The sequence below is a fragment of the Cryptomeria japonica genome, chromosome 3 (assembly GCF_030272615.1).
Source record: "Cryptomeria japonica chromosome 3, Sugi_1.0, whole genome shotgun sequence".
NCBI classification, from domain to species: Eukaryota; Viridiplantae; Streptophyta; class Pinopsida; order Cupressales; family Cupressaceae; genus Cryptomeria; species Cryptomeria japonica.
The window spans coordinates 502,232,903-502,254,525 of record NC_081407.1 but is presented as its reverse complement, the minus strand read 5'-3'; the positions used below and the strand labels follow the sequence as shown (position 1 = coordinate 502,254,525).

The window sequence follows — 21,623 nt, the reverse complement described above, 5'->3', positions numbered from 1 at the left end:
TTCTATTATATCGAAAAAGGAAAACGAAAATATGAATATCTGATGCCATTGCAAAGTATATAATAATAAAGATGATTACATGATTCATCATTACAATGAGTAGCCAAATACAAATACGTGTAGCAATAGCATTACAAAAGAGACTAGAGTCAAAGACAAAATGACAAAACTCAAAATGTAGCTAATGGAGGCCTCTAATCATCTGCGAACTCCTCCTCACTGAAACTGTTGGACTCCTGAAGATCAAGGTCCCTCAAGCTCACACCAACTAGCCCTGCATCTGAAGTGGTAGGATCATCCTCATCAATCTGTGAAGGCTCCTCTGGCTCTACATCCCATCGTGCCGCTAGACTCTCCTTGTACACAAGTGTCTTGCGGTCCATGAGACGCAAAGCACTGTGTACAACCACAAGCTTCTCTGCTCTCTTAGAGGTAAGTTTGTTCCTCTTAAGAGAGTGGATGAAGCTATATGTAGACCGGTTCCTCTCAACAGCTGAAGAACTGGAAACTTGGGATAGCAGACGGATGGCTAGAGAAGTGGTCAAAGATTTCGGGCCATGACAATTCCACCACAAAAATGGGTCCTCCTGTGCCATAGTGTCTATATCCATCTTTGCCGCATCTGAATAACCTCTAAGAGTGGCAAATCTTCCCCACTCAGTGTGCATTGTGTTGGCATCTCTGGAATCAAACATCTTCTCTATGCACCTAAAGAAACCCGCCTTCACCTCATCATCCTGAATCGGTGTCAGTCTACCCGGTCTAGCCTTGTACCACCTAGGATTCAAGGCAAAGGCAGCCATATGCAAAGGAGTGTTCAACTTGTCCCATCTACGGTGAATGATAGGCCGGATTTGCTCATTGTAGAATGCTAGAGAGGGGTCCTTCACTCGCACAACAACCCTCATCTGGTCAAGCATAGAGTCAATGCACTCATACACCTCTCAAAACTTAGGTGCATCCCCATCCCCACATCCGATCACCTGGAATACTGGAGAAATGATGGAGACAATGTATTTCGCATCAGTCCAAAACACATCACTCTTCACTATCTCCTTCACCCTTCTCCCTTGCTTTGTCTTGGCCTCAGCCCACTTATTCCACTCATTAGTCATAACCATGAGTTGCAATGCCTCTTGCAACTCAATCATTCTCTCCAAGAGAATGAAATAGGATGCATATCTAGTCTCAACTGGTTTCAAGAACTCCTTCTTCGCGAAGGTCCTGAAGAGTGCATGTGAAGTGTGGTGGTTGCACATAAACATCTGCACATCTCTCGCATCGGTGACCACTCCTCTAATCCAGTCTATCTTCCCCATGTCCTTGAGTGCATTGTTCATGGCATGCACACAACATGGGGTCAACCAAATGTGTCTATAGGCTGCCTCAATGGGTCTCCCTGCTGCTCTACACACATGGGTTGCATCTGTCACTACTTGGACCACATTTTGTGGCCCAACCTCCTCAATAGCCTCCCTGAGGACCTGAAACTGGAAATCAACATCTTTACGATGCCCTGTACAATCAACTGTTCTAAGGAAGTATGGACCCTCTGCACATGTGACCATGACGTTGATGAGTGGACGATGGCTAATGTCTGTCCACCCATCCATAACTATGCTGCACCCCGATGCCACCCAACATGCCTTCATCTTCTCCATCAAAATATTGATCTTGGAATAGCATTTATCCAAGATCGAGGTCCTCATTTTTCGTCTCCCCTGGTGGCACATAAGATGGTCCTCCCTTGGCCACCATAGCCATCATCTCCCTATAATAAGGAGACCGTGTAACATGAAAAGGAATGCCATTGGCAAAGAAGAACTTGCCAATGGATTCATCTATCTCATCTCTTAGCTGCACATTAAACATATCAGCAATGGGGTTGCTTTGTGGTGTCTGCAACCTACGTTTCCCAGCCCTGGCGGCAGTAGAAGTGGAAGTGGATGGAGATCCAAACATCATTCCTCCCGTCTACAAAGCATGAGAAGTATGTGGCACATTCTGGTTGCCCTGAAGTGCTGCCCTAGCAGACAAAGTAGTAGGCATTGAAATATTTGTGTCATTTGGAACCCCCAAAGCCTGTTAAACTCAATTCTGTACTGTATATTTTTAGCTTCCTCCAAAAACTTACAATGTTTCACGCCTTTTCCTCTCCAAAATAGAAAGTGTGCATTCACCCTACTAATGCTACCGAACCATTCAGTGTCACAAATGTTGCACTTCCACTTCCTTGTTCCCCCACTTGAATGTGATGTGCCTTGTACTGATATTCGTGAAGCAAACTGTTTTAGAGGAGACTTAGGATCAAAATGACCCCTAGCATATGGTGCCAACAACTCTGAAGGGCAACCTATACTAGCTGGTGCACTCGCCATAGAACTAGATTGGGCTCCAGGATCAGCCCCATGGTCACCCCCCTCATTTTCAGGTTCATTTTGAAAATGGAGCTCCAGGAACATGTTGTGAAGCCAAAATCACTTTGTGAATGAAAATGATTTTGTCAAAGATACTTACTTGGTAATGTGAACATCATTGATTTACACCTTGGATATAACAAAAGAGTGCAGTAAATTTGCAAAATGATTGAGGGATAGTGGGCCAATGCAAGCTGCCTCTTTTTTGGTTTCAATCAAATTATAGGAATTGGATTTGCACGTGCACATCACTTCGTAATTTATTAAATTCGTAATTTTGATGCTCATGTGCGGTGTAAATTTGACCCTGATTTCTTTAAAGTTGCCCTAGGGTTGCAGCCATATAAGGAAACTCAAATTGTTGACCTAAAGAAATATGAAAGAAGTAGAGCGATAATTTGGAAGAGCTTTCCTTGAGATGAAAAGACCAAAAACATTGCCAAAAGTGTTGCTACAAAATGATTTTATGGATGAATTAAGTATCATAATTGCCTTGTTGAACAAGGTTACAAGACAGTTGGAGGCAAGGATGTTCAAAAACTGGATGTTCTACATGATTACCATCATTTTTGAAAGATAAAATTTCCTTGATCGAATTCAGCATGCTCAAGACGAGGACCAAACATTAGCTTCAGTTTCACCAAATTCAAAGGAGCTTCTTAATTAGCTATTTAAAGCTAATCCTATTTTAGACTGAGGTCCTATTTTTGGGTGGGTGCAAGATAACGTTTTTTTAGTTTTTCTCTTCTGAGCTTTTATCTAAACACTAGTTTGAGTTTTTAAGTGTTTTAGTTCAAGCTTTTTAGTTATTTTCAGCAGGTTAGCTTTACAGACATTGATTTTTGAAAATAATTAATGATCATCTATAACGCCAAATTTAAGTGCTTTGTGCACAATACTTTCTTAATGATAGTTGATCCTCCACTTATGCTGCTGAAATTATTATTCAAGTTTCTGTTCAATCTGATAATCCTGTGTGATTTCATTGAGTGAATTGAAAGTGAATAATAGCATCAAGCTCTGTATTGGTGGTCGTGTCTTCTAAGTAGTAGCTTCATATGTAGCTTTAGCTATTTGATTTCTGAAATTTAGTGTTTTTTATGTTAGATTAGTTTACCTTTATTTGGTTTCTACTTTTATTTAGTACGAGAAGCGACCCTTGTATCAGAGCAGTTGTTGATTCATCTAGTTTAGACCCTTTAAAAAAAAATCTCATCTATGGGAGAAGAGTTGATTCAATCTTGTGCTCATACACAAGGCTAAAAAGATGAGGCAAATTCACTTAGTTTATTTCACTTTGCAAAACAAAAGCATTCACAGATTTATTATGTATAGTGTGAGTACTTGTAGATTTTATCTATAGTTTAACATCTAGAGTTAGTTGTAAGTTATAAGGGAGTTTCACCTTCGAATTTGGCAAGAAGCTTACCTCATATATAGTCCCAATTTGTGTTGTACCTAAAGGTATAAATAAAATGCTAACATATCTTTCAATTATCTTTCCAGTTCCGTATCAAATTCCAAGAGATGATCATTAATACGTCAAGGCTATCATAACTCATTTAAAGTTTCCAACTTTTCCTCCACCTCAATTGGGAAGTAGATATCCTCACAGCAATTTGTATTATGTTCTTTCAAACAATAGTGTATGCATTTGACTCGTAGTTTAGATAATTAGCATGTACTCGCCATGAAATCCTACCCACAAGTTATCACTGCAATAACTTATGTCCAAGTTTGTGCAAAAAACTCACAGCAATGTTTGTTGAAAAAACTACCAAAATTCACCCTAGATCACAAAAAATTGTGCCACTATAATAACTCCCCCAAAATCAATTAAAAAGTAACATGAATTATTTCTCCACTTTGTTTTGGATGCCAACAACAAAATGAACCCTTATTCAAAATGGACAACTATACAATAAGGGTTTTTGCAGGTTGTGGTGTTGTGCATAAAGGTATGTTTTTATCTATTTATTTATTTTAGCTGATTAAATCTTTTTTTTCATATTCAACTTAAGGAAATAGCAAAATAGTGTGGGTATGCCAAAATGTACTTATTAAAAACATCCATTGTTGAAAAAAGTGCAGTTTTTGTCACATATGTTCTAAATAATGCTTTCCATTCTACAAATGTGAAAATGAGTTTTAAGATTAAACCTACATTTCTCATGATCATACATGTGCATCTAGTATGAACAGTGAAACGAGACTCGCCTAGACTTGACGAGTCGGAGGCACGCCATGCTCGGCAAGTTTACCGGCCCCAAACTCAGACCCAGCCAAGTTTTCTATAGACTCGCAAAGTCCAAGGACTCACCAGACTCGCCAAGTCTGAGCAAGTCCCAACACCTAGACTCTGCCACATGGCAGGGAATTAAAAAGTACAAAAATACATAAAATTAAAGGTTTTAAGTTTCTTTTTTCTTCGCTTATGTTTGCTCCTCTACCTTAAAAGCAATATCATTTCATTTTTAAGGAAAAATAGAAGGAGAAAAGAGAGTTGTGAGCAAATGTTAGAGTACATTGTAGGGCAACTAGCAAGGAGGTAGACCAAAAATCCATTGTTGAATCACATTTGGCAGCTTCGTGGATCACGTTTGGTGCACCAAGAGTTGTCTATTAACGATTCGAAGGAGTTCTCATTTGATTTCAAGTTTGATTTAAGAGGTAAGCTTGAATTGTGAAGGCTTTTTTGTGTTTTTTCTAACCAAAAATTGCATTTTTCTTTACATTTCACTTTTTTTTCTATTTTATTTTACTAAATCAAATAAAGAACCTTGGGGTTTTTTTCTTTGAACAAACACTAGGTGTTTTTTGTTTAAAAAAACTAATTTTATTGTTGCAAAACTAATTTTATTGTTGCAAACTCTACAATTTTTTGTATTAATTTAGTACTTATAAATTACAATTCACAAATTTTAATTTTTTTGTATTTATATGTCATTGAGAAGTCTTGAGCTTTTCAAATCATTTGTTTCACAAAGTCCAGAACCCCAGTTACAAGGGACCCATGTTGGAAACATGCTGAACTTTTCCGTAGGCAAGAAAAAGTAGAGGTGAAATGTTCTTATTGCAAAACAATTTATCATGGAGTTGGCATTATTAGATTGAAATACCATCTTGCAAACATACCCACCCATGATGTTGTGCCATGCTCACAAGCGCCTGCTAAGGTTATTTGTGAGGTGCAGGTGCAATTAGAAACATTTGAGCTGCAAAAAGAAATGAAAAAGAGGCAAAGAGAGGAGATGACAAGCATTGGTGGTAGTGGAGAGTCTTCTTCCATGTCTCGATTTTGTCCTTCTTTAGGTGTTGGATTTGTTCTTATTGCAAAACAATTTATCATGGAGTTGGCATTAATAGATTGAAATACATCTTGCAAACATACCCACCCATGATGTTGTGCCATTCTCACAGGCACCTACTAAGGTTATTTGTGAGGTGCAAGTGCAATTAGAAACATTTGAGCTGCAAAAATAAATGAAAAGGAGAAATAGAGAGGAGATGACAAGCATTGGTGGCAGTGGAGAGTCTTCTTCCATGCCTCCATTTTGTCCTTCTTTAAGTGTTGGATTCGGTAGGCTAATGTTGGTGGCGTTGTTGGTGTTGGTGCCGGTGCTGGTTTTGGTGCAGGTGCTGGTGCTAGTGCTGGTGGTAATGGCAGAATTAGCCTTGGGCCTAGAATTCATAAATCTAGGATGGATTCATTTTTTTGCCATGCACTACTTTTGGTTCCCAACTATCGATTGAGAGCATGAGTTGGAACAAGGACATACATAAAGCAGCTAAGCGTGCAATTGGAAACTTTTGGTACCATTGCACCATTCCGTTCCATGCAGCCAAGTAATTCAAATTATTTGATTTTTTTTAATTTATAGCTTGATTCTGTCTCTTGAATTTTTATATTTAGAGATGTCAAATTCAAATTTAAACATTCCATTTTACAATACTTCTTTTATTTAATTTATTTGTTGTATGTGTTAGCTCTCCTTATTGGCAAAATATGGTTGATGCCATTACTGATTGTGGGGTGGGGTTCAAAGCTCCTAGTGAAGATGACACAAAGCACTCAATTTTGACACATAAGGTGGTTGATGTAAAAGCCGCAATAGAGAAGCAACGGCTGATATGGAGGAAGATGGTTGGACTATAGAAGAAATAGGACATTGTTGAATTTTCATGTTTCTTCCTCAGGTGATTGTACTTCCTTCAATGCATTGATTTAGTAATTAATATTTTTAATTTATGCTTTATTGAATCATTGATTTTGTTTCTTTTTCAAGTGGCACCATATTCATCAAAACAATTGATGCTTCGGGACATGCAGAAAATGTGGTGTAAGTGGTGACGGATAATGCAGGAAATTATGTTGTTGTAGGTAGACTACTGATGGAGAGGCATCCAACATTATTTTGGACTTTATGTGCTGCCCATTGCCTTGACCTCATATTGGAGGATTCTGGCAACCTTCCATGGATCAAAACATGTGTGGGTTTGGCCAAAAACATTTGTAAATTTGTATATAATCACACATGGGTCCTCAACCTAATGAGGCAATACATGGGGCAAAAGAAGTTGGCTTGTCTTGGCATAGCCAGATTTGCTACAAATTTCATCACATTACAATCCTTGCTTTGGTCAAAGGGAGCTTTGAGGCGCATGTTTGTTAATGAGGAGTGGACTTCCTCATCCTATGCTACGACCACTACAAGGATTGTTGATATGGAAAATTGCATGTTTGGTGAGCGAAGCTTTTGGGAACCTGTTGCAGAGATTGTGAAGGTCTAATTCTACATTAATTTTTAATTTTTATTCATACTTTTCTTTTATTTAATTATTTTTGTTCACACTTAAGTTAATGTTTCACACTAATTGCAATTCACTGAGCTTTTGATAGTTCTCCTATGAGTTGTTGATAGGGATAAGTCCACAATGGGCTACATAAATGATGGCATGGATAGGGCCAAGGAGACCATTAGATCCATCTATGCGCGAGTTTACGGTAAGTATCGTCCCATTTGGGAGATCATTGATAGGTGATGGCACCTCCAACTTCACAGGCCCCTACTCATAGCCGCTTATTACCTCAATCCAACATTCCAATACCACCCTGATTTCAAGGTGGATGAGAAGAATCTGAATGGGCTCTACTCAATGATAGAGCATATGTCCCCTGATGTTACAACACAAATAGTCCATGAGATTAAGACTTTTAGTCGTGCACAAGGAGAGTTCTTTTCTCGTCACACGTACAAAGAAAATCGGATGACATTGCAACCACATAAAAATATATTACAGGCATAATTTAAGTTTTAAAATGTAATAAAATTTTACTCTTTTTTATATTATTATTAAATCTTGAAACTTAAAGTTGGCTACAGAGATTGATTTTTTTCTTTTTCCCATCTCAGATAGATGGTGGGAAATGTTTGGTGCTAATGTACAAAATCTTCAAAGGATTGTGCTTCGTATATTAAGCCAACCATGTAGTACTTTGGATTGTGAGTACAATTGGAGGAAGTTTGAGCACATACACTCCAAGAAGCACAATAGACTGTCTGTGGAGAGGTTGAATGATCTACTCTATGTTCATTACAACCTGTGTCTTCGCCATACACAGATTTTGGGCATTTATTCCACCCCTATTATTCTAGAGGAGGTCAATCCACAATCTGAGTGGATCACTAAGGCTGAGGATCCTATCTTTCGTTATGAGGACCTCAATTGGGTTGACCAAGTGGATAGAGAGGTGAGGTTATAGTCATGGCAGAGGAGGAGGATAGAGCACGAGTAGACACAAATGATGTTAGTGCATGTGGCACGGAGAAAAAAGAAAAGATTATGGCTATTGCATAATCTAGGACCTACCTTAAATGCCTTCGTAGGAAGGATGCAGGCTCCTCTGAGCTATAGACTTCTAGTTATTGTTTTGCTATTTCTTGGAACTTTTGATGCAATAAATTTCATAATCCATGAGTTTTGTATACATTTGACAATATTTATATATCTAAGTGTGTTATTTCCTTCAGCTACAATTTGCGTTTATACTTATGTGATAGATGTATACTTGTGTATGTGATCAAATTAGCTTCTATTTGATAATGTTGTTGTGTCTTTAAGGTTTATTGAATAAAGAGTGCATGAAACAAGTTTTAAATCCTTAAAAATCTCTGAGGTTCTTGAGTTTTCACTATGCTGAGTTCTTGCCGATTTTTTTTGCTGAGTCTGAGTTTGAGTCCAAAATCAGCTTGTCAAGCCCAAGACGAGTTTGAGTCTCGTAACTATGAGTATAAAGGATGAAGGTATCTATGGTTCAACCCTTAAATCATATATTGTGATGAGATATGGCTATAGTTTTTCTTGCATTCTTTGGTTAATAACAGTTTTGCGCTGGATCTTATATTTACAAAATTAAAATGTCTTCATACAATACTCCAAAAAGTGTTTGTGCATTATGACTTAACTTGTTTTTAGGTCTATAAGTGTATTTAACTCTAATTTTGATCTAGCTATGAAGGAAATCAGTAACATGGTCCATAAATTTAGTAATATGCATGTTTTTAAATTATATCTTTTAAATTTAATGTATATTTTAAAGTTAGATGAATTCGCCAAGTTATTGCCAAGCTTATTCCCAAGCTTTTGCTCAATCCCAAGTTTTTAAAAATTCTAAAACAGCCAAGCAATTACCAAGTCCCAATTCTTAAACTATGATAAGAGTTTGTCATTCAGTTTATAAATTATAGAGCCAAGTGCCTTTAAACGGCTAAACGATTGCTCCTTGACTATATCAGGCAAGGAATAATTCTTAAACCACATGAATCAGTTCAAACTTGAAGGAGAATGCCAAGGAGGGTGAGCCATACTGAGGGACTAGCATTATATACACATGATTTGATCTCAACTCTCTAAATATATCCAATTTAATCAACCAAATACTATTCAACCACCACAATGATTCCCAAAAAAAAGCCAATTCTCCCTATGATTGTATTAAATCTCTAACAAATACAGCAGTAAGTAAATTTGCTAGTCTTAGGCTTGAAAATGATATCCCAAAAAGCATACACATCTGCAATATTTGTGAAGCCCTTCTGGGATTGGGTTTCTCTATTTATATCCACAACTTCTTGTCATATGCTAGTGCAAAATTGAAGTCATCTCCAGATATTACCTCGTAATCCCATAGCACTCTAGAACTATTTTAATTTCAAAGCAGCAATTTCGTCTAAAAGTTAAAAGAGTTGTAGGCATAAACACTGATCTTGACAATTATCAAATTTCTTTAAAGCTTTCGACCAATGTTGTTGACCAGTTTCCACATGAGGCCATGAGACTTACTTTAATAGTCATAGCAGAGTAGCTGGAAACTCCTTTGTCCCTCCCTGGGCACACATTGGGCACGCTTATCCTCGTATCCGTTCCCGTTTCTAAAACGAACGCATGTTAAATACTATACCCACGCATGCCCAAGAAACCTTGATTTCCAACCATGCTAGATACTATGTGATTTGATTTTTTGAAAATTTGACGTAAATCTTCTTTTAATTTTAAAAAACTTATTAAAAAAAAAAGGTATAAACAAAACCTACACCAAATGAGAAAAACAAATGAAATGTTTTTCTATTTCTATGACCTGTTTTTTGGGTTATCTTCCAATGCAACTCTACTATTTTTGCATTTTGTAAAATGTTAAATCAACTTATCATTATTTATGTAGCAATTATGTGTCTATATTGCTTTTGAAGTAATGAAAATCTCCTTGAATAACTTAGAAAATTGTGTTAAATATATGTGTATGTGTTTTTTATGAATGACATATCCAACCGTATCCATATTGGGGGTCTTAAAAAATGGCCGTATTCGTATCCGATACCGTATCCGTATTTGTATCTATATCCATGTCCATGCAACTTTGAGTCATAGGATTCCACATAGTAATAAATCGTCTAGATTGTCACTGTATCCAAAAGGAGATTTCACCTTCCCCAATAATACTACATCAAAGCTTTAATTTATGCGTCATTCATGTTGCTTTTCTTTACAAGGTGATATCTAGATTGAAATTTCATTGTTGTCCCTTGAGAAACCTCCATTTCTTAAAGTTTTCCGAGCCCCTAAGATCCCATTGGAGATGCTTCATCTAGTTTGTAGGGCAATTTTCACCCCATGGAGTTTCACGAGGCTTTTAATCTATGCAACTATGAACCAAAGACAAGTGCTTTTCAAGTTTTTTACCCCTTCTTTTGGCTTCCAAAGACTTCCTTTTTTCTCTGGTTTTTTATCCACATTTTGGACTTTTTTATTCACTTACTATAATAATTATTGAGTTTGATTACTTGTTTCTTCTTTTGAGTTAAAGAGGTATTTGGTGGCATATCCCTAAGAACTTTGTTTGATTGAACATCACTGATATGCTAATTCTCAAATTTTACTCTCCATGTGATCAAAGGAAGAATATGCGGTACTCTACTGAAGGTTGATCTATTGATGGGGCCAATTTATCCTCCTATGCTTGTTACTTGGAGGGTTGTAACCTTGCTATTGTAAGAAAGCTACCTCCAATCTCAAGCAGTTCCTCTGAGCCACTGACATCCTTTTCTACCCTGTGCTGATCCGCATCATTTGATATCTAAGTTACCGGGTTCTTCCTTATAGGCCTAGGTTTCAATCCTGGTTCAACCATGTATTGGTCCAATCCTGGTACATCTTTGTGGCTTTGAACCCATAGAGAACCCGAGCGTCTGTGCAATACCCTAGGCAAACCGAGGGAACCCACAAAGAACCTGGGTGCCTAAGCAATACCCTAGGCAATCCCAGAGACATACCGAGAGCCCAAACACAAACCAAGACCAAAATCTGCTCACATTCCAATCTGATCTGTATTAGGATAGTTATTCTTTTTAAGTAATTAACTAAATTTTTAAAAAAATTAAAATAGATATTATGCATATTTATTTCTGTTGTTTGAGTACTTTGCTTAGAAAATAGAAGTAAACATCAAAATATGAATCTATTGAAGTGTCAATATTTACAACAGCAATTATAGAATATCAAATCAATTAATTGACGGAAGCTTCTGGCTCAATAAATCATCTACATAGTTTACTTCTTATAAGAAACGTTACATTATTCAGAACATACATTATTAAGAACCATAGTAAATTTCTAATGCTTAAATGTTTGATTTGTAAATTCTTTTAGGCTTAGGATTGCGTTTTTTACATAAGAACATTACATCATAACAAAATTCACAGCAGATTGAACAGCAAGCAATAGACTATGTTAATGAGAGTAAATAATAGCTATTTAAGGCTGTAGATGAATGATTTTGTAAGTTTAGATTTGTTCATATATCTTGTCTTGGTATAAAAAATTATAATTCACATTGATCAGCATTTATTAGAGCAGATAAACATACTGGTTGCATATTATATATAAAAAAATTAGTCAAACCAGCAAACCAGATCCCCAAACTAGAACCTAAACCCGAACCCAAACTGATAACTTAGTTTGATATTAATGCCCTCTTGAAAAAGGGATCAAGCATGAGCACAAATCTTACAACCATATCCTCCTTTGGTCTTAGAAACATATACAATGTTCTTCCAAACGGCCTTTTCCACTTCCATGTGCTCTTTCATCTCCATCCTAGGGCTTTTGAGTCTAGCTTCCTTCTATTATATGATTAGTCAGGGAAGTTGATATGCATGTGTCGTACTTTGTGCCAAGCATGGCAGCAAATCAGTAAGCACTCTAAACTACAAGAAGGATTCATTGAGAGAAGCAGCTTAATCTTAGTTGGGATAGGTTTTGAGATGCCTATGATAACACATATATGGGTGTAAGATGCCTCAATATTGTAATGTCCCCTACTTTGAGGCTGCCAGTTCCCAATTATACATCACTATGCATTTAAATCGGATTAAATTAAGAAACAATTAATGATTCATAATACATTTGACAGTTAACATACTTAAGCCCTAATTCCTTACTTCTCTCCTAATCATCAATGGAGGATGCAGAATTACTTGTCATAGGGTGCTTGGAAATAATCTACAAGAAGACTCCCTCAAGGCATTGGGAATGCATGTTCATACCCATTTCGGGACTCTCCCTCAAGGCATTGGAAATACATGTCCTTACCCATCTTGGAACTTACCTACCTTGTGAGGATTTACTCCGCCTCTCCCTACACAACACCTATGTCTCCTTTTAAGGGGCTATAGCAAGTGATTAAGGAATAGGCTACAAGTGTACTAACTTCAATTGGATTATGAACAATTATGTAATTAAGTATGACTGTCATACATATTGTAGTCTATATTAATATTACTATTAAATTCTGCATAAAAACATTATCAGGCTTCATATATTAAGCATACATATTAAGCACATCCCCATGCACACCACCAAGAACAAGGATGTTACTGTCTGTCACTTAACAACAGTTCTGATCTGATCTGATCTGATCAATGGTGATGATATTGGATGCATTTGATTCCTTTCCTTTATATCTCTCAATGTTTGGGAGAGGTCACACCTCTTCATCATGTGTGCCCTTTTGCAAGAGACACACCCTTTCACCATTAGCACCCTTTCAAAGAGTGCAACTCTTCATTATTTCTGCCCTTTGAAAGGGACACGACCTTTCATAATCAGATCTGCACTTCTTATTTAAATCTGATCTGCACTTCTGATTCCCCAAATCATCCCCCCTCAAATGAGGTTCTCTTCTCCCTTTTATATCTCATGTTTGAGGGAGTCACAACTTTTCATTTTATGTCTTTTGACCATTCATTAACTTAATTAAATATTAATTATTTTTAATTATATTCTTTTATATTTTAATTTAATTTATAAGATTTTAATTTTATTATTATTATTTATTATTAAATTCTATTTCAAAGTGGGGACATTACAATATTGTTCTTAGTAGCCCTGCTTATGCAAAATAAATTGTCAATTTTGTCACGTTTTTTGATGAGTGCATCTAAATTCCACATTTTCAATAGTGAGTTTGAAAATTAGATCCATGTCAGGATCGGCCCTGAGGTTCAGTATTTGGATTGAAAACAGGGGTCCATGGGTGAGCATTGTTTAGTCCTTAATGTAAGGTTGGTAACACTCACAGATAACACAGTGTTCTCCACACGTACTAGTTATTCACGTAACAGAACATTCACATATCACAGCATAAGTAGTAATGATAAACAACTAGACTGGAAGAGTTGTATCTTTATTCAATTATCCAGAATATATCCATACATAATCTCCCCTACCAAGGTTCCATCCAAACAATATATAGACCCGACGATTGGCCAAGTTGCCCTGTCACCAACTCCCAACTACCCGACGGAACCTCTCGGCGATGCAAGATAACCATAAACACAATTATAACTATCATTCCTACTAACATATGTTATTTACCCCTAACAAGCATAAAGTCTTAAACATTTTCAAATAACCACCAACCCCGTTTGAGAATTCAATACATATGACCTTTCTTAGAATTAAAAGAAAAGAAATCCCCCATAGGAGGCAAATCTCCTCATAATCTCCCTATTCCTAGGTATCCATTGTGAAACCAAGACAACTGAAGGCCATATCCCTTCAAATCAAGGGATCACAGCACATGCAGAAAGTTTTTTGTTTCGGTATTTAATTCTTCCAGCCGTCCAGATTCTACATGTGATACTTTACCTTGACAATCTGTTTTTGAACGCACCTCTAAACAATGTGTGGCTTCAGTCCTGCATCTTGTAAAGGTGGTGAATAGTTCTCCTTGTCTCTTCCACTTGGCAGGCTCTTTGATAGTGTTGGTTACCCTACCTCAATTTTGTCTCCATCATGCTACCTTTTACCACCATCAAAATAGCACTTAAACATATAAATCTTCCACTACATGGTTCTTGCAAAAATTTGGACAATTGTAAAAAGCTGAGTGAATTACTTTCTGCTATTCTCCTAAATTAATTAAGATTAATAATAATTTTTCAATTAAACACTAGCTTGTATCTTTGTACCACGATTTATAAAGGCTAATATCATCTACAACTATAATTTATTAGAAGCTTTTTATTATGTGTTTCCAAGATAGATAGAAAGCTATAATGCTAATCCCAAGTTCCAAAAACTAAATTTTCATTTATCAAAATCATGTCCTCCAGATATATATGCCAGAAAACCAACCCTGTCATCCCCAATTTCTCTAGACATCTCATCAAAACAGACAGACAATTAAAATTCTTACAGATGCCCAGCCACCAAAAACTGGCTCCAAATATTCATAATAATCACAAGTCGTGTTGACAAAAATTGGACCTGTAAGAATATCTGCTGCTGTTGTCTCAATAGACATCCAAGGACCTGTTTGCTTAAGTCAAGGTCCACGAGGCGCACGGCAAACTTTACCTCTTCTAGCTGTATACACATATGGTTACAGTCCACAAAACTGGTTTGGTTATAAACTCCTCTTATGAAAAATAGCATCAGAAACAAGATGACTAAACTGACATTAATTTGATTGGATCCAAGGCCTTCCTTACATTGTCAGCTCCAGATAACAAGCAAATCTCCACTCCCTGCAGCCATTGTAACAACATTAGATGTCTTATCTTTCTTTGTTGAACCCAAACCCAGAAACAGAAAGAATGAATAGTTATGCTCATTAACACATATAATAAGTATGTTCTAGACCTAAAGATGCAAGTATGTGATAGCATGAACATATTCTAGAAGGATACCTAATACTATATGATAATCAAATGATAATTCATGTCTTCCTAGCATTAATTTTAAATTATTTTATATCTGTATGTAACATAAAGGATACAAAAATAGAATTCCCCTTATAGCTTGGAATAAAATCTGCTCTCCCAAGGCCTCTGGGGGGTTGGGTTTAAGGAATATTAGCTCTATGAATAATGCCTTATTAGCAAAACAAATCTAGAGAATGAAAGGGGAGGAAAGAGAGTGGAATTTAATCTGGAGAAAGAAATATCTTTATATGCAACCTTCTGAGGAAGAGTTTCTGGATAAATCTTTTACAGTTGAAGGCTCTGCAATTTGGAATGCAGTTCAATCGGCTAAAAGTCGGGCTCCTGCTAGCAGAATGTGGAAATTGGGGAATGGTAGAAGTATAAGATTTTGGGAAGATAGGTGGCTTATGGAAAAACCTTTGGAGGAAATTCCAATCCTTTATGATTGGAAAGATTGGTTCAAAAACAGGCATGGGGGTTTGGTCAGCAACTACTGGAGAAATGGGAATTGGATTGAGTTTAGCCAGCATTGTCCGGGTTTAAAGTTTCTTGAGATCTTGCTTTCTTCTAAAATTTTGAGGGACAACAAAGAGGATAGTTTGATTTGGAGGGAAACCTCGGATGGGAACTATTTTGTGTCATCGGTTGTGGCTATCCACAATAAAGTTATGGAAGATATTCCTATTTGGGCTAAAGTATGGAATAAGAAGTTAACTCCTAAAGTTAATATCTTTTTTTGGATCTTTATCCAAAATAAGGTGTTGACTTTGGATAACCTCCAAAAGCGAGGATTTGTTTTTCCTAACAGGTGTTCTCTTTGTTGCAGGGAAGAAGAGTCAGCTTGCCATATTCTCCACCAGTGTACTTTCAGCCAGGAAATTTGGAAAATTATTTTTAGTAGGTGGAAGCTAAGTTGGATTTTTCCGAACTCTCTAGGGGAGTCCTGGCAGCAATGGTATTGTCCTAACCCCAACCCTAAGATTGTGGAACTTTGGAAACTTACTTTCCCTAATGTTATTTGGAACATCTGGAAGGAGCGCAATAATAGGATTTTTAGGGATAAAATTGCTAATCCTGAAGTTGTGGTGGATATAATATATAGAAGTATATTTGAATGTCTCAATGGTACTATTCATGGTCTAGCAGCTAAAGAAGACTTTAATGATAGGTGGAACCTTTCTACAACCAAATCCAGTAAGGAGAAGGGTAGGGAAGGTCTGGTGTGGTGCTTTCCTCTTCAGGGATGGATAAAGGCCAACTTTGATGGGGCGTCAAAGGGGAATCCGGGTAAAGCTGGTTATGGGGGCATAGTCAGGAATTCTGTTGGAAGTGGCCTAGTGGCGGTTGCTGGCCCTCTGGGTAGTCAAACCAGTCATTATGTTGAAGCTTCAGCTGCTCTGAATACTCTGATTATTGCTAAGAACCTAAATCATGACAATTTATGGCTAGAGGGAGACTCACTAAATATTATCAAGTGCTTGAAGGGGGAAACCGAGCCATCGTGGTCTATTGAAAACATAATTTTGAAAGAAAGAGAAATTATTGCTAGTTTTAAAGTTATCATAATTGAACATGCCTTTAGAGAAAAAAATTTGGTTGCGGATGGCTTGGCGAACCTAGGCGTTAACTCCGAAGCTCAAACTATTTGGCACGGGGAAGATAATATTAATTTTAGTATTTAAGATCTCCTAAGAAAGGATAGATTTACGGGGAAAGAAGGACCGCATAATTATGATAGTTGAAATGAGTATTTTATACATTTATAGAAAGATGATGATTACTTGGCAAAGTGGCAGAATTGCAATCAAAGATATTAACACTCCGCACACTTTGTGGGTTTTCATTTTCAAAATTCCAAGAGACAACGGGAAGAAAGCTTTGAGCTTGCAGAAGAACAGAGGTGACATTCTGAAACTGAATATGGGAGGGGATCTAAGGAGGGAGGAACCAGACAACATTTCCAAATGGAAGGAAATGCCAAAAGTATGGACGAAGCTAGAAAAAGGGTCCCTGACGAATTTTATGGAGAAGCTGGTTGATTACAATAAAGGTAGGGTTAATCTTGCAGTCTCCAAAATAACTGAAAATTGGAGTAACGGGTCTTTTAAAATCCATGGTGTGAGTTTCAAACTGGACGCGGGCCTCATAGCGACTGTAACAGGTATGCCCCACTCAGGGCTCAATTTTTTTAGAGATCTTAAAGTTTCCAATAATGCGGTTAAATTGTTCCCGCGTAAGGAAAAGGAGAGGGCTAAAATTGGTAAAGCCACAAGGGGTTATTATGATGCCTCCAACATCAAGAAAATTTGGGCCTGGGTGTTGAATGCGATCATGGAATACATAACTGTTGAGGGTCGTTTTACTAGGGCCCATACATACCACTTTGTGCTATTAAACCACTTCAGGCATGAAAAAAGGGTTTCCCTGCCCTACTATCTCTTCAGGTCTTTGTCGAGGTCCCTCAACAAACACAGCAAGAACCCCTCGAACCCGGTGCTTCATTGTGGCCTCATTTTGCTCATTTACGAGCACTACAAAATCCTTTCCATTCAGAAAAACAAGAGGTTGTCGGATTCCCCAGGGAAAGGCAAGAGAAAGCTGGAGGAAGGCGGACCCAGCCAGGAAGAGCCAATTCAAAGCAAAAAAAGCAAGAGTGCCACTGGGATGGAAACCCAAGATGACAAGAATGACACAGAGGAAACTGGAAAAGACGGCAGTGAAATGGAAACGGACGAGTCTGGAGATAAGGAAAGTTGGAAAGATGAGGACGTGGGTGCAGAGGAAGATGAAGCTGAGGACGGGTCCGAACAGATAGTCCAATTCACAGTGCCAGCTTAGGCAATGACAATAGCCAGCCTATGGTGGAGAAGGATGACAAGGTTACTGAGGAAAAAGAAATGGATTCTGAGAGGGAGAAGATTAAGGAACCTGAGAAGGAAACGGCTAAGGATAATCTGGGTAAGGATAAGGAGAGTGCTGGAGAAGGGTTATTCCTGGATAACCTCAAAAACCTTACCGAGGCTAGATTGGGGTTTGATAGATGGACTTATGAAGTTGTGAAGAATTTGGGAAAAAATGGGAAGCAGATGGATGAGAAAAGGAAGGAAGACAACAAGAACCAGAAGCAATGGAAGCAGGACATGGAGGAAAAAGCTAAAAAGATGGCAGCTCAGATTGAATATCTGGAAGAAGGTAAAGTGGCAATGAAAAACCTGTTGGGAATGATCCCAAATATCTTGTCTGTTGTCACAAAGAACCTAGAGGATATTTCTATGGTCCTTGAAAGCTCCAGCTCTCCCAAACCGGTGGTGGACCTCGACATTGATGATGATGCTTTCGAGACTGGGAGCGGGAAAGCTACGCCTAGTGGAGCAGCAAAGAGAACTAGGGCGAGTGTGAAGAAAGCAGCTGCGGCATCTGCTAAGGAAATCCCTAATCTTAGGGATAATATCAAAAATCTTTATGGGATTAGCAGTAACTTGGCTAATGCCCTGAAAAACATAAATTAGTTCCTCTTCTGGGCTTTGTCTGGTCTGGCTGGTTGTCGCTGGTTTTTTGGGGCTTTTTAGCTGGTTTTTTCTAGGGGTTATGTTGGTTTTTCTTATGTTTGTTTCTTTTGGTTTCTTAAATGCTTTTATCTTGTAAGGATCTATTGAAAAGGGTTTCAGGGCCCCTTCAAAACCTGTTTTTACCTTAATCAAAAACATAAAGGATACATTCAAAACCCCTCTAATCGATTTCAAAGAGTGTATAGGAGTTATCCAGATAGTTGAAAACCTCAGTTTGAGATAAGAAAATTGCCATGGACCTACAACAGAGAGTTCTTAAAATATCAGAAAATCATCTTATGAAATAAGACTTCACGATTTTCTTAGAAGAGAAGACGCGGGCAACAATCTACATCCACACCAGTGCCGCAATCCACATACAAGCCAGCATGATATCAAATAGATTAAGGAGACTGTAAGAATTGTGTGCATATTGAAAAATGTTGTTATTGATCCTTGATGAGGTGCGATCACCTTAATTACTATTAGTTAGAGGCAAAGGGTATACATTGGTCTCTATGTTCGATCAGGTGGAAAGCATGTTTACTAAGGTACAAACATTCCTAACTCACCACGGGATTAATGAAGAGGCACAATCACTAGCGGTCAAGCGATGAAGACTATTCTCTTGGAAACGCCACCCTTAGAGAAGGAATGACTATAGAGGGGACACATCCCTTCCATCGCAAGTGAGGAGAATCAGAACTGAAAATCATCATCAAAGGAACAGACTATTAATTTACTGGCAGATCATCTATATTACTGCAATCATTGTTGTAACAGTAGATTGGTATCCTGTATCTCTCCTATAAACTAAATGCTTATTACAGAATATTATATTTGAAATCTATTAGGAATAAGGGGCAGATATATGGCCTATAATATAAACTGTTTCATTAATTCATATATATACATATAGCAGAGATAATGCCAATAAGATTTATATTTGTTAATAATAGGGAAATCAGATTTATTTGACAATTATGCTTAATTTCATTTAATTACATATATATTCATAATACATGAGAGATTAGCATATTAATGACCTAATCCTTAGTTATTCTCTATTGCCCCTCATTAGGATAGGTTGGTTTTGTTAAAGAAAGGCAGTAGTAATACCATCCCAATATAGGTGAGCCCCAAGAGGTGGTATGGACGGGTGTTCCTGAAACCATAGTTTGAAAACTCGATTAGGACTCGCAAGAATCACAAGTCAGTTGGCTCGCCAAGTTGACTCACCACGGACTCGCGAGCCGCATCCTGCTAAGTCACCCCAGAAAATGCCCAAGTTTTTGCAAAGGACTCGCACAAGTCCTAGGGTCAGACTCGCAAGTCTTGACCTAGGACTCTTCCACTTGCCTAGAAACGCCCAGACATATGACGTGCAATGTTTAAATTATGACAAATTGATAGTCAAAATAGGCTTTAATGTTCTCTAAATGCATTAATTTCTTTTTGTTTTTTGTAAAACTATAGGGTTGTTCTTTTGCCCAGTCCTAGCCGAGTTTTTTGCCGAGTCTCGAGTCTGAGACCAAGTCCTATTTTGGGCCACCAAGTCCGAGTTTTCAAACTTTGCTCAAAACCCTTAGGGAGTCCAAGAGGTGGTATGGAAGGGTATTCCTGAAACCCTTGGACCTATTTGTGGAGAATGGTTTCCTAGCGCCCTAACAAGTAATTCCCCATCCTCCGTTAAGGTTGATGATTAGGAAATAAGTAAGGATTGGGAGCTTAAATATGGTAATTATCACTTGTATTATGAATACTCATCGTTCCCTAGTTTTAATAATCTGATTTAGGGCATAATAATGTATAATGATGTATGTTAATTATTGGGAAAGAGGCAGTCCCTAGCAGGGGATATTTTAAGACCTCTCTATTGTGGGGTCATGACAGAAATGAATGCTATGGTTTACTAATGAAACTGACATTAATCATAAACATGCAAGGATTCAAAGGCTTTTCTACAAATGCAATATAAAAATTGCTGACATACTGAGAAAAAACATACTGATCATGTGTAACATTAGTTGTAGCCCACTATTCTATACAATTTCAAAACTACCATGAACAAAATAATAATGTTTGATTTTCCTGAAACAAGCAACAATCAGGTACGTAAAAGGATTATTCACAGTGGAAGGAAGGTATTAGTTGTTGATTTGTAAGATTTTGTTTCACATTTGAATAAAAGCTAGTGTTTTCACACATTTCATGAGCTCAAGATGAATTCCATAGTCTATTATCTCACACTAAAAAAATATCTGACGTTAAATGTAAATGGGTTTCCTAATAAAAGTGAAGCCTATTTCAGTGAAACATTGAAAAATGTTGCATCCCCATAGCTACCGATTTCCTTAAATCTACAACAAGAAGAAACTGATAGAGAAAATGCCATCTGATGCATTTAAAGGCACATTAATTCTTAAAAATCTGAGTTGATCTTCTTTTCCAGCTCAGAGGTAGCAGTATCTTAAGTAGAAGCCATGGAAGAAGCATCTCAAATTGGATCAAGGTGGACTTCACTGATGATCACCAGGGCCAACACCCAAACTTGGCATACACAAATTTGATGTCAAGGAGCCTTCCACTTGGTCCAGTCACATGGAACTATTGTTTAGGTCTTATCAAACCCCAAATGCAAATCAGGTCCTTTTGACAGCCATGTACATGGAGAATGACCAATACATTTGATATATTGAGTGAATGAGTGCAAATCATCAATTACAACATAGCACAACTTTGTGTATACATTTGGGGTAGCTAAATATGCTACCTTCTTTAGCAAACAAGCAACGCTCTAGGAAACAAAAGCAGTAGGAAATTGAGTGGAGTATTCAAAAGCTAAGCTTGGGGAGGAAAGACATCTTCAAGTATATCATACAAGATCTATTCTT

The 21,623-nt window shown here is 37.5% G+C and overlaps 1 protein-coding gene across 3 annotated transcripts in view; it reads right to left on the bottom strand.

The window, feature by feature from the left end:
* Positions 1–21,623, bottom strand: part of LOC131044746 (uncharacterized) — a 228,526-nt gene that overhangs the window by 181,593 nt on the left and 25,310 nt on the right. For all 3 annotated transcript variants that reach the window (XM_059218421.1, XM_057978163.2, XM_057978172.2), the window contains exons 5-6: positions 14,969–15,004; positions 14,745–14,843 (exon numbers count right to left, since the gene is read on the bottom strand). In XM_059218421.1, the coding sequence (XP_059074404.1) occupies positions 14,745–14,843; positions 14,969–15,004 (135 nt within the window). The remainder of the gene's footprint in view (positions 1–14,744; positions 14,844–14,968; positions 15,005–21,623) is intronic.